Source organism: Malania oleifera, chromosome 3, assembly GCF_029873635.1.
Source record: "Malania oleifera isolate guangnan ecotype guangnan chromosome 3, ASM2987363v1, whole genome shotgun sequence".
NCBI lineage: Eukaryota > Viridiplantae > Streptophyta > Magnoliopsida > Santalales > Ximeniaceae > Malania > Malania oleifera.
Window position 1 is genome coordinate 106,940,308 of NC_080419.1, and position 12,873 is coordinate 106,953,180.

The window sequence follows — 12,873 nt, forward strand, 5'->3', positions numbered from 1 at the left end:
ATTGTGTAGCAGATCAGGGCATGTTTAGCTTATCAAATGTCAAGAAAATGAAGTAAATTTATTTGATTTTTTTTTTGGTTCCAATGTGCATAAATGTGAAATTTTTGCTGGCATGTAGTAAATCAATAGATTTAAATTGTTGAATCTAATACAGATTTAGGTGGGATAGAACAAACAACAACTTGAGGAGGAAAGTGATATTGTGTAACATTTATTGACGACAATCCCGTATATGCTCTTTTGAGAAACAAACATGAGGAACTTGAAATGTTCCATGAAATATAAAAATGAAAGTTGAGAACCAACTAAAAAAATTAATTAAAGAACTTAGATCTAATAGAGGAAGAGAGTAAGAATATGTATCTCTAAATAAAATATGTGAAAATGAACCTGGCCTTGAGGTCGTGTGGTTTTGGGGTCGTGTGGTTCACCTCCTGGCTCCCCACTGGTGAGACCAGGGTTCGATTCCTCCCAATGGGAGGGTTTTCCCCGAGTTTTGGAGGGGCGGGTTGGGGGGTTTTGCGAGGGGGGGGGGGGTCTTGGGTAGATTCTGTGGTGGTCCCTATGGGAGCCCATTTGTAGGATGCCACAGTCCATTCGAAAAAAAAAAAAACAAAGCAAAAAAGAAGGAACAACATGTATGAAATTACACTTCCTTGCTCACATGAATTTAATTTATTGCAGAAAAGAAAAACATAACTATGAAAGAAATGATGAACTTTTAAGCTTAGAAGCGTCTAATCATTTGTGGGAGAAAGTAATACTTGACTGAGAATGTGATGACTATAAATGCCAGAGCATCCAGGATTTCTTCTTTTCTGCTCTTGGAGTGCTTTCATTTCTGCAGTATTCTCCTTTGTGATTCTACTTCTGCAGTCTGCTTAGCTGCTTCCCAGTCCTGGACTTGGCTTTCTTCCTCTTTGGGATTGCTAATGCAGCTTACGATGCCAGCCATGCCTCTTGTATCCTCTGTTCTTCGTCAATTTTCCATCCCTGAAGCCCCGTTGCCAGTAGTAAATAATTAATTCAGAAGCTGCCTGTTGGCGTAACAAGGTTTTTCAATCGGTTTTTGTGATAACAAACAAAGGACTATGTAACTTGGAAAGGTTGAGTTTTTGTGTTTCAGGAAATATGGATCAAGTATGGTTCAAGTAAAGATCAAGTATAGTTCAAGTAAAGATCAAGTGAGATTCAAGTAAAGATCAAGTATGAATCAAGTGTGGGTCAACTAATCAATGATCCAAGGAGAAACTAAGGCATTTGCAGATAAAGCTAGCTCAAGCAAATTTTCAAAGAACTTCAAGAGCAGTGAATGAGAAAGAATTCAAGCATGGCATATAAAGGCTTAGGAAACAATTTGTAAGTATTTCAAAAGCTAAAATATCGTTTGAAATATGTTTTGAAACTTTTCCAAGAGATTATGAGGACTTAAAGACATATTTGAGATTTCTGAAATAAGTCTTGTAAAAATTATAAGAGAGCAAATCAGTTTTTAAAGAAAAATATTTTCTAAAACAGGTTCTTGACAGATCAGATGACTGAACTTTTCAGTTCAGATGTCTGAAGTGGCAACTTCAGATAGCTGAACTTCATGTTCAGACATCTGAAGAATTACTTCAGACGTTTGAAGATTAAGTGTAGATGTCTGAAGATTTTATGAATCAAAACATAAACTGACAGTAGCAGTTCAGGCGTCTGAACTCGAGACTTTAGACATCTGAACCTGGCACCTCAGACGTTAGAACCCTCTCTTCTGACATTTGACCCTGTGTCCAGTTCAATTTTTAAAGGGTTTCAGGAACTTTAGACGTATGAACTCGAATCCTCAGACATCTGAACACTGTTCAACGGTAAAATTTTTTAAACTATAGCCGTTTGAGCCCCAAATTTTCTAACAACTTGGGAAACTCTCTAAGGAAACTCTTGCAACAAGGAAACTTGTTTAGAAGTCTATAAATACATGGTTTTTGTAAATCAAAAACACACCAAGCATTGAAAATCTCTCAAACTCTCACCTTGATCAATCTCTTGCAAGCTGAAAGTATTGTGGTTCTGATATTCTTGCTCATCAATTCCTGAAGAAAGATTACTGATTTCTCATCTGAAGAAAAGGAATTTGGTGAAATCTTTGTTAAGTTTCAAAAGTGTATTTCTTTCTTGATATTTATCTTTTGAAGTACATAGTTTCAATTTGTACTAATCTACTCTTTGTGTGAGCATCTCTTGTACACTAGCTTTTTGATATTTCTTTTGTAGATTTTGGACGATTCCAGGCTGTTGGATCGTTGACCAAACTAGGGTATATTGTTTGGAGAAGGCGGGCTCTAGCCTTGGCCAATGAGTGATTGTAAACAGGCGTTGTTCCACCTGGTAACGGGACTGCTATAGTGGAACCCTTTGGTGTTTTTGCCAAGGGCGAGGACGTAGGCTGTGTTGAAGCCGAACCTCGTAAAAACCTTGTGTCTTCTCTCTTCTTTACTTTTTATTTTCTGTACTAGTTATTGTGTGATTTAAAGTGCAGGTTGCAGGTTTTAAAATTAGACATAAACAAAGACTCTTGATAATTAGAAAGAACGTTTTGATTAACCGTTTGCAGAAATCAAAAGGGAGTATGTTGGTTAATCTGTGGAAATCTTGATCAAGAGAAGTGCATACGAAGAGGTTACTCAAAGAAGGTGGTAAACATTCACAGGGAAATTGACAAAAGTACTAATATTTTTGGTTGAGTGGTTGAATTGCTTTGGTTTCATCAATTGGCTTGTGAATTTAAATTTCAGAATTTTCAAGTGTAATTATCAGTTATTTATTGTATTTTTCTTGGTGTCATAAGCAAAAGGTCAAAAATTATTAGAATAAAAAAGAATCTAATTCACCTTCCTCTTGGGAAGCTATTCCTAATTTTACTGCCCAATGGGAGTAGAAGCAGTTGCAATTTTCCATACCTTTAGTTTTGCCTAGAGTGCTTCTTTGCAGTCTCTGCTGTACATGCCCATTGTCTGCTTCTGCTCCAGCTCCAGCTTTAGCCTTCTCATTTCAATTTCCACATCTTCCTACAAGTTTCAATACAATTTTATGGTTCACAATTGTTTTTTAGTTCCACTCTATAGATATGTTGATGCTATGACAACAATAGCAACACCAACTATGAGGGGTGAGCTACAGGAGTCCTTTTCAGTCAAGTGCATGATCTTAGGCAATATGATCTAACAAAAGGAAAGCTGTCAATCCCTATCCACTATCTCATTTCAAGTTATTCTAGGTTTAACCTTGCTATTTCGACTGCCGTTAACGTGAACTGATTCACTCGTTATTGTTACATTTTTTTTTGCCTACATTGCAGGTGTCAAAACCATTTCAACCTCGCTTCTCTCTACCTTCTACAAAGTGCTATACTAGTTCATTTTTTATTTTATCTTTTATAATTATACCATAAACTGTTACTTTTTTGGATAAAAAATATGTTGTAACTCTAATTTCTCAAAAAAATTGTGTGAGTTCTTCGACTCTAGATTGATCAATTTTAAAGTTGTTCCTATTTCCTTGTCTCTAAGTTCAATATGTACATATAATGAAAAAGCTTACTGTATGCTAGGATAGTTGGTTATCAATCTTCTACACAAATGAGGGACAAAACTTACCTAAGAATAGTGTACAACACATCTTGGCCTGATAAGTTTGTAACATAGGTGTGCATAAGTTACCAGTCATCTTTTTAATTTTTTTTATTTTTTTAAAAATCGATTAGAAGCTCATGTTAGGATTGACTACATAGCGGGAGATAGCTAATCTCTATCCACATATCACATGAGAAACTTGCAGGATAACATTCTTTCCTATGTGAATTTTGGTAGCATATATATGACTCTATCTTAAAATCACTAATGGTGACAAACAAGGGACGATTTTTCCATTTAAGATTTCGAACTTATTAATTATAGGATATATACCAAGTAAGCTTTCGACTCACAAAATTGAAAGGTATTTAAGTCTAAATCTCAATAATGTGGATCTCGCATCATTTTAATCAGTGCAAACATTAATATAACTTTTTGTATTGTTATATTTCAGATTTTATACGGAGAAACTAGTTTTGTAAATATTTTGTAAATTGAAAGGGTATATATATAGTAGGTAGATTGCTAATAACAAAATGCTACATCTCTAACATTTTATTCTATTTATTTCTTTATATGTATGTAATTTAAGTCCATTTGGGACAAGAATTTTGTTTGGAGGAAAAAAAGAAATAAGGAGGAAATTTATTTTTTATTGTATTTTTTCTATATTAAATAATATTAAAAATAAAAGTTTGTTTTAATATGATTAAAATTAGAAATAAATAAATAAAATATTAATGTGAAGAATTAAGATTTTGTTTATGAACTGGGTATATATTTTTTCTATTTTTTTTCTCACTTTTCTTAATAATCAAATGTAAAAAAATAAATTTCTTACTTCTTCTTTTTGAATCAGAATATGAATTTCAGAACTCGGATTTGGATTTAGTTAGATTTGAATAAATTTTAATATAATTTTATATTACATTTTATCCAAATCTATTACAACTATAAATCCAAAGTCTTTCCAAACATAGATGAATATTTTTTAAGTTGTAAATGGAATCTCAATCTTCAAAATTCTCCCACTCCTCTGCAAAATGTTGCAGTGCAGACCTTTTATTTTATTTATTTCTTTATTTACTCGTATTTTAGTGTTTTTTCTTCTTTGTTAGCACCTCAAGAAACGAATTTGATGTTGTTTGGGCAAAAGGAAAAGCCAATGATGTACTGCTGCTCTTTAATTATTCTTTGCTTCTTGAAACCTCTAGTGCGAACTCACGAGACAAGCATGCTCCTCTCTTTGCATTGTTTTCCTACACTGCTTTTGAACTTTCTTCAACGTACATTGATATATACCACATACTTTCGGCAACTTGCGATTTGGTGATCAGAAAGTCACGAGTTTGATTTCTTCTTGAAAGTTTATTCTGATAAATTATCAAAAATATGTTAATGGACAGACATCTTTCATTCCTTCGGATTTGGTGTCGTATCATAACATCCAAAGTAGCGCGATGGTAGCTGAAGTTTTTGGGTTATCAAAAAGAAAAAAGAAAAAATCAACTTTCTGCACCTCATGCCTTATTTTCACTGTCTAAAAAAAAAAAAGAAAAAACCCTTAAATATGGACATCTTATTTCCATTGGAATCACTATCAAGTATTAAAAGATTCAAGTAGGTGAGCCCAAATTAATATTAGTTAGTAATAATTATGATACATTATTTCTACATAGTCCTTTGTATAAATACCGGTTAAATATTAAATTTATTAAAATTAAATAAAAAAATTTAATAAATAGTAGCCCCTAAAAAGTTAAAATAAGTTAAATAAAATTATTTTTAAAGTAAAATAAAATATTTTTATTTATTGCAATATGAAATTTGAAGGGGCAAATTAAATTGCCAATTGGCAATTCCCATGCTGTTGGATCGCTTTGTGGGAGGGAGGTGAGTGAATAAAGCTAGAAGGGCTCCCGCTTCAAAATGCTTTGCATCGATTCATCATCTCCCCAGTACATATCAAACCATGAATATACCCTCCACCACCTCCGACGACACCCGTATCGTCGTTCATTTCTCCGGCATCCCCACTCATCGCACCATCCACCTCGATCATCGCGACCAATCAACCACACCTCTCCTCCCCTCGCCTAAACCCTCCGTCTCCGACGACTTCCGCAGCCTCCAGCCGAGCCTCAAATGGTGCGCCCTCGACCACTCCTCCCCCGCCGCCAAGATCATCTCTTACGTCGTCTTCCTGTTCTTCGCCCTCCTCATCCCCGCCGCCGCGTCCCTCTCCGTCGGCGTCCCCGCCACTGCTCCCTCCGGCGATCCCACCTCCTTCAACAAACTTGTACAGCTCCCGGAATCCACCCTGGCCGCGATCGCCTTCCTCACCCTGTCCCGGTTCTTCGAGCGGTACGGCCTCGGGCCACATCAGCTTACATTACTTCTTCCACTTATTTCAAATTCAGTAAAAGGCATTGACTTAATTGATAAAAAAAATACGATTTTTTTTTTAAGATTTAAAAAATATGAGGGTCTCTTCTCAAACTTTAAAATTTTCATAAATTGAAGTTTATTAAAAATAAAAATAAAAAGCGTAAATTTTCTTTATACTTTATACAAAATGAATATTACATTACTTCTTCCACTTATTTCAAATTCGGTAAAAGGCATTGACTTAATTGATAAAAAAAAATACGATTTTTTTTCAGATTTAAAAAATATGAGGGTCTCTTCTCAAACTTTAAAATTTTCATAAATTGAAGTTTATTAAAAAAAAAAAAAAGCGTAAATTTTCTTTATATTTTATACAAAATGAATAAATTTTTTAGCTTATAAGTATCCCACAATTAAATATCAAGACAAAAGAAGTCAGATTTTTGAAACATCAGCAGGTCTTGTAAAGGAAATCAGTGTCTTTAGAAATTAAAATTCATATTAAAAAACAAATCGTCATTAACAGCAATCACAATGGCGACATTTCCGCCGTCCGCGGTGGCTACACGAAGGAGCTGGACAAGGCTTTCCAGTACCTGGGCTGCATTCTGCTGCCGTCGTTCGTTGTGCAGGTGGTGCACAAGGTGGCCGTCTTCTCCGCCGTGACTGTGAATTTTTTCCCGGGGAAATGGGTGGTGTTTGGGTTGGTGTTGGGGTCGTGGGTGTACAGGACGGGGGTGTTCTTGCTGGTGTGCGTGGTTTTCCGGCTGAGGTGCGAGGCAGAGTTGCAGAGGTTGGAAGGGTTAGGGAGGAAGCTGAGGGAGGGGGCGGCGGTGGCGGTGGCGGAGGTGTTTGAGGAGCACAAGAGGATAAGGGAGGAGTTGGGGGAGACAAGCCACGGGTACAGGTTCTTCATTATTGGGTGCTTGGTAACCATGACTGTGAGTCAGCTGGGTGCTCTGTTACTGGTTTTGGCTTCCAAATCCCACAAGAATTTCTTCAACTCTGGTGATCTTGTGGTAAGATATCTTTTTTTTTTTTTTTTTAACTTTTCTTTTTGTAGAAAATTGAATTCATGCAATTTTTGGTTTGTAGAGAATAGCTTTTATTTTTTAAAATTTTTTTAAAAAAGATTTTATAAAAGTATCATCTTCTTTTCCAAATTTTTTAAAAATTATTTATAAAAAATCTAGAAATAATAATAATAATAATAATCATCATCATCATCATCTTCTTAACTAGGTTTGCTCAAAGTAGTAAGGATGAAATTAGGCCTTGAAAATCGGAAAGTCATAGGCTCAATTCTCTAATTATGGTTTTTTTAGTGAATTGCCAAGAGCAAATCAATGGTGGAGCACAATGATTTCATCCACCCATTTTGTGTAGCCTAAATAGGTTTGAAGGGTCTATTTAGATAGGAGCCCTGAGTCATTAAAAAATGATGATACTCTCAAAATTGGCTCAAGTAGATATAGGTGGGTTCAAAGTTTTCTAATAATAAAATATATTCGAATGGATTTTGCATCAATTCTTAATTAATCAAGAGAGAGATGTAAAGTGGTTGTTACCTAATTTCTATGCCGCTTAAGGACATTCAAAGACCTTGTTTAAGCTAGATTTTGGGTGATCAATAATAATAATAATAATTTTTTTTTTAATTTTCTCCTGTTAATATAAAAAAACTCAAAAATAATGTAATATTATTGTATTGATTTTAAAAATTAAAAAATAAAATAAAATTACTTTTCATATGGGAACCAGGCCTAAGGCCTAGTGGAAAAAACACTTTATTTTTTAGTTTTAGCTTTTTATAAATTATAAAATGCTACCTTCTTTTCTGACATTTGTATAGAGAATTCCAAAAATAAAAATATATATTTTATAAACTTTAGATAAAAATTAATCCTAAAAACCTTTGCAATTAAAAGCAATATAAACTTATAAAATTATCTTAAGAATTAAAAATAAAATATAAAATAATCTTTCACAAGGGAATAATAATCTTAAGCTTTTCCTGAATCCTGATGATAAAATTAAATAGAAAAAGCTCTATAATCCATCCCTATTTTTTCACTAATGAGGTTGATTATGATTTAATTTGTAATCGAGTGCTTATTCTAAGATCGCATTAGCATTAATATGCTGTCTTTTTTCTTGTAATAATAATAATAATAATTGAAGTTGGGAGATTAATAAATGCATGCATGCATATGCAGATATGTTCAGTAGTACAACTAAGCGGGTTCTTCTTGTGTTTAATGGGGGCTGCAAGAATCACTCACAGAGCTCAAGGTATCGTCTCAGTTGCAGCCAAATGGCATCTGCACATCATCTGTGCCGCCGCTGCAAGTAAACCTCCGGCTCCCATATGCGGCGGCGACTCCCGCTCCCACTCTCCGGAAACTTTCATCACTACTGCTTTATCATCAGAAGACCCTTCCTCTTTCCAAGCCAGGCAAGCTTTAGGTAAGCTCAAAAAAATTTCCTTTCTGCACCTTGAATGATAATATCATATATATCCTCTCCCATTCATACAATATTCAGGGGACAATCTAATGGGGAAAATAATATTATGATATGGTTTGGTAGTAATTAAAATTAATTCCTAGATTTTGATTTGGATATATGTGAATCTGAAGAAAATTAATATAGTTTTATACCATATATTTTATCCAAACCAATATAGATAAACTAATTAATTCAAATTTAATATTCATGCTGCAACCAAAATTTGTTCTGAAAAAATTTATATATATCATGACTTCAATTACCTGTCAATAATGAGAGAAAAACCACTTGGAGGCCCCAAGGTGTACTCTAGGGATCATTTAAATGCCTAAGTCAGAGAATTTGAAAGGATTATATAATCGCAACAGTAAAAGAGCATGTGAGAATGAAATAAGATGTCTGACCTTCCTTAAGAGAAATTGTTAAGTAGATCAGGTCTGCCACATCATTCATAAACTAGCCTAATAAAGGAGTGACAACCCGCACACTATATCAATGAGTAAATCATAACTTATTTTCTTTTTTAAAACTAATCAAAAAAATTCATGTGTTGTCACCATTTTATTGGATTAGTCTATAGATGATGTGGTAGAGCCAATCCATCTAATAATTTTTCCTTCTTCACGGAATCCTTTCTATGGGCATTCGAGATACCTCCATATTGATTTCACTACTAATGGATTGCAGGGGATACATTTAGGATATGTTATTAAAGAGTAAAGATTGGTGTGCTAACCCCCTACTTTAATTAACAAACATTATCTCTTTTCCATTAATCCCTCAGTGTCTTTTCATTTGTTGATCTTACATAAATTAATATCAAGTTTAATGTCAAAGTCTCTTTTAAGTTGTATTAGTTGTCCACTCTACCCTCGAGTCTTAGAGTTACTTTTTTGGCTGGAGAGTATATTGCATTTACTACAAGTCTTTTTATTATGATGGGATTTAGATTAAATCATCAAATGGACATATTTGGGTCTCATGAATGGTGCTTATCAAAGGGGTCAATACTTTGTTGAATAGTGTATGTTTCTTGTTATCTCATGCATGAGTAGTGTTTATCAAATGGACATTTTTTAACCTCATGAGCAATGCTTATCAAACGGGGCAATTTTTGGCCAATCAATGCACATCTTATTGCCTCATGAGCAATACTTATCATATGGGCATTTTTGGTTCTTATAAGTGGCACTCATCAAATCGACCAATTTTTTTTTTTTGCTGAGCAATATTCGTCTCCTATTGCATTATGAGTAGTGTTCATAATATGGATATTTTTGGGTCTCATGAGTGGTACTCATCAGATGGGTCAATTTTTTTTTGCCAAGCAGTGCCCATTTTCTAAGCAGATTTCCCTATCATGATTTGCATCTCACGAAGTCTCGTAGTTCATGCCACCACTTTTTTCGCCTATAAATAGTCCCTATCCCCTTTTCTTATTCACCAAACCTGGAAGGAAAGCTTTACTAGAGGTATGTTTCCTAGCTCCTTGCTCGATGATTTCATCAGCGTCTCTAGTATGTTTTTTCTTCAAATTTGATCTACTTCTTTCGTTGTGATAACCTCCACTAGGTAAATATATTTCTGGACTTGCGTCATTAGCTCTCCTATATCAGTTGGGGGTTTCTTCCCTATGGAATCTAGGAAGTCGTAGGGTTGAAGAGTTGTTGTCAAGGCAACTACTGTTACTCTGTGGTCCATCTTAGAGAAAGACCCAACTGAGTTGGGCATCAATGTTCGGTATCATGTACCATGGTTTGGCATTTTCCTTCAAGGTTGTCACAAGTGCTCGGCACATAATGACATCAGGTCCACCTTACAATTGCATCAACATTCTAAAGGTGTCGAGGTGGTCTAGGGTATCTGAAAACTCATCATATCCTTCTATGCTAGGCGTCTTGAATTTATTGGGTAGAGGGATCTCCATTATTTCCTTAGTAAAGAGGGGATCAGAAGATCTAACTGACGTTTCCCCTATTGAAGGTTGGCTGCGAACTTATTTTACCAACCTTTCTAGTTGCTCATTTTTTATTTTTTATTTTTGAGTATTTTCTTCCAATTTCTAGTACCGTTGCTCGTTAATGCCCAAACTATTGGCTCCTTCTACTTTCTTTGTCGAATCTGAAATTTTCAAGGCAGCTTCATGTGGTACCACTACCTTATCCTTAAGTGTTTTTTCGACTTAAACAAACCCTGGGATATGTCCTACAGGATCTTTTTTTTTTTTTTTTTTGGTGAAATCATGCTAAACATGTCTTCCACCCTTCTTTGGTAGGCTAGAAATTGATCTAAAGTCACAATTTGTGGCGAATTGTCTCGTTGTGGGGTGAATTGACTGAGGCAATTGATCCCAAGCAATGAGTTTGGATTCAAAAATGCGTAATGCAACCATGATTGAGAGAAAGAAATCTTTCCAAGTTTCCCCATAGGCAACGTCAACTATTGCAGTCAAAATTTGTCTAGGAGAATTTGCATCAATTATGACTTCGATCACCTGCTATGTATGAGAGAAAAATAGCTTGGAGGACCCATCGTATAATCCAGGGGATCACTCTAATGTCTAAGTTGGGGAATTTGGAAGGAATTTATATGATCACAATAGTAAAGGAGTGAGTGAGAATGAAATGAGATGTCTTATCTTCTTTAGAGGGTCCTTTTTATATATATGTATTTAGGATACCTCCTTATTGATTTCCCTACTAATGTATTGCAGGGGTTACATTTTGGATATGTTACTAGGGAGTAAAGATTGGTGTGTTGACTCCCTATTTTAATTAATCAACGTTACCTCTTTTCCATTAATCCCTTGATTTTTTTGTCTTCATTTTTTAGTCTTGCATAAATTAATGTCGAGTTTAATGTCAATGTCTCTTTTAGGTTATGTTAGTTCAAATTTCATATTATTATACATACTAATGATAAATATTGTATGTGTTTGTTTCGAGATGTGTCATGCTTGAACAAATACATGCTCTTGTGTTTGTTCAAGACATGCAAATCCCAAGATGCACTGCTTAGCACATCTAACAATTACTACAATGGGACTTTTAAGTTGGGATTTATATAAAAGGACAATTCATGTTCATAAAATTCTAACATAGGCTTGAATATTGGATATCATATAAGTGTATTTTCCAAATCACATAAAATTATTGTCTTGCATGTGCATGTTCTATTGTTATTGATCTTTAATTTACATTACTACTCAACCACAACAATTGTTAGGTCATCCATTGAGTATGGGTTCCATCATCTCCTCAATGTTCCCGATGTTTAAAACTAGGATGACTTTCAATATATATATATGGATACCCCATAATTAAGTTATAGAGTGATCAATTATTGCACATTATATGGTTTAAAATGTAGGACTAACTCCTTTTTTATGTTTAAATTTAAAAATTTTAACATGTACATGCCATAATTAATCAAGTATTCAACTATTTACTGAAAAGCACATAGATAAAAGTTGAACTAATTATCATATGGATATATGTACTACCTAATTAAATGGTCTCTATCCAGTAGTTCAAATTTTTTCGTTGAAATTTCAACTGATATACAACTTAATCTACATTTTTTTTTTCCCATTTTCACATATTGTACGACAATTCATTCCCAATTTTTATGCTAATAGTTTCATTTTTGTTGTGATATTTGAAATGAGCATTACAATAATGATATTGTTTTTGTTTTGCGGTTCATTGCAGTGACATACTTGCAACACAACAATGGTGGAATTACACTTTTTGGATTTGCACTTGATCGTGGTCTTCTTCATACACTCTTTGCATTTGAGTTCTCTTTGGTGCTATGGATATTAAGCAAAGTGATTGTTCTTCATTCCTAAATTAAACACTAATGATTTATTTGATACATAAGAAAAATAAAAAATGAAATGAAATAAAATAAAATAAATTTGATCTTTATAATTTTACATATTCATCATATCGTATTATTTTTCACTCTATTCAACTCCCATTTCATTTCATATCAGGTGCATATTAGTTTGTTTTATTATTAAATTATAAAGAATTGAGTAATATGTTGTTTGAAGCCCATGTTGAGGACATACCAATGGTTAAAGTTTCGGACTGTTGTTTATGGCATAGCTCTTTTACTTTGGGAGTTTATAAACAAAGGGAAAAACATATGGATGTGGTCTTGGTGCAAGGTAGTAGCAAAGACTCATCGACGAGTGGACAGAATCGTCGACAAGTGGCCTTCTTTGGCTCGTTGACGAGTGTCCTGTTCTCGTCAACGAGTGGTCGTTGGGCTGTGAGAAAGAATTTAAATTTTGAATTTGAACGTTGGAGTGGTTGGGTATTCAGAAGGAAATCTCTGAGGGGTTGTTATATATGTC

General features: G+C 34.3%; 1 protein-coding gene across 1 annotated transcript; it reads left to right on the forward strand.

The window, feature by feature from the left end:
* The first annotated feature begins 5,464 nt into the window (after positions 1–5,464).
* Positions 5,465–12,439, forward strand: LOC131151639 (uncharacterized). Its single transcript, XM_058102918.1, has 4 exons — positions 5,465–5,978; positions 6,529–7,021; positions 8,219–8,468; positions 12,221–12,439. The coding sequence occupies exons 1-4, from the start codon at positions 5,587–5,589 to the stop codon at positions 12,358–12,360; spliced, it is 1,275 nt and encodes a 424-aa protein (XP_057958901.1). The 5' UTR covers positions 5,465–5,586; the 3' UTR covers positions 12,361–12,439.
* The last annotated feature ends 434 nt before the right edge of the window (positions 12,440–12,873 follow it).

What these genes read in the sequence shown, in the direction of transcription:
- LOC131151639 (XM_058102918.1), top strand. Translation starts at nt 5,587, where the DNA reads ATGAATATACCCTCCACCACCTCCGACGACACCCGTATCGTCGTTCAT. An exon ending in CTGTCCCGGTTCTTCGAGCG is followed by an intron (nt 5,979 to 6,528) that starts GTACGGCCTCGG and finishes CGTCATTAACAG; the next exon opens with CAATCACAATGGCGACATTT. An exon ending in TCAACTCTGGTGATCTTGTG is followed by an intron (nt 7,022 to 8,218) that starts GTAAGATATCTT and finishes ATGCATATGCAG; the next exon opens with ATATGTTCAGTAGTACAACT.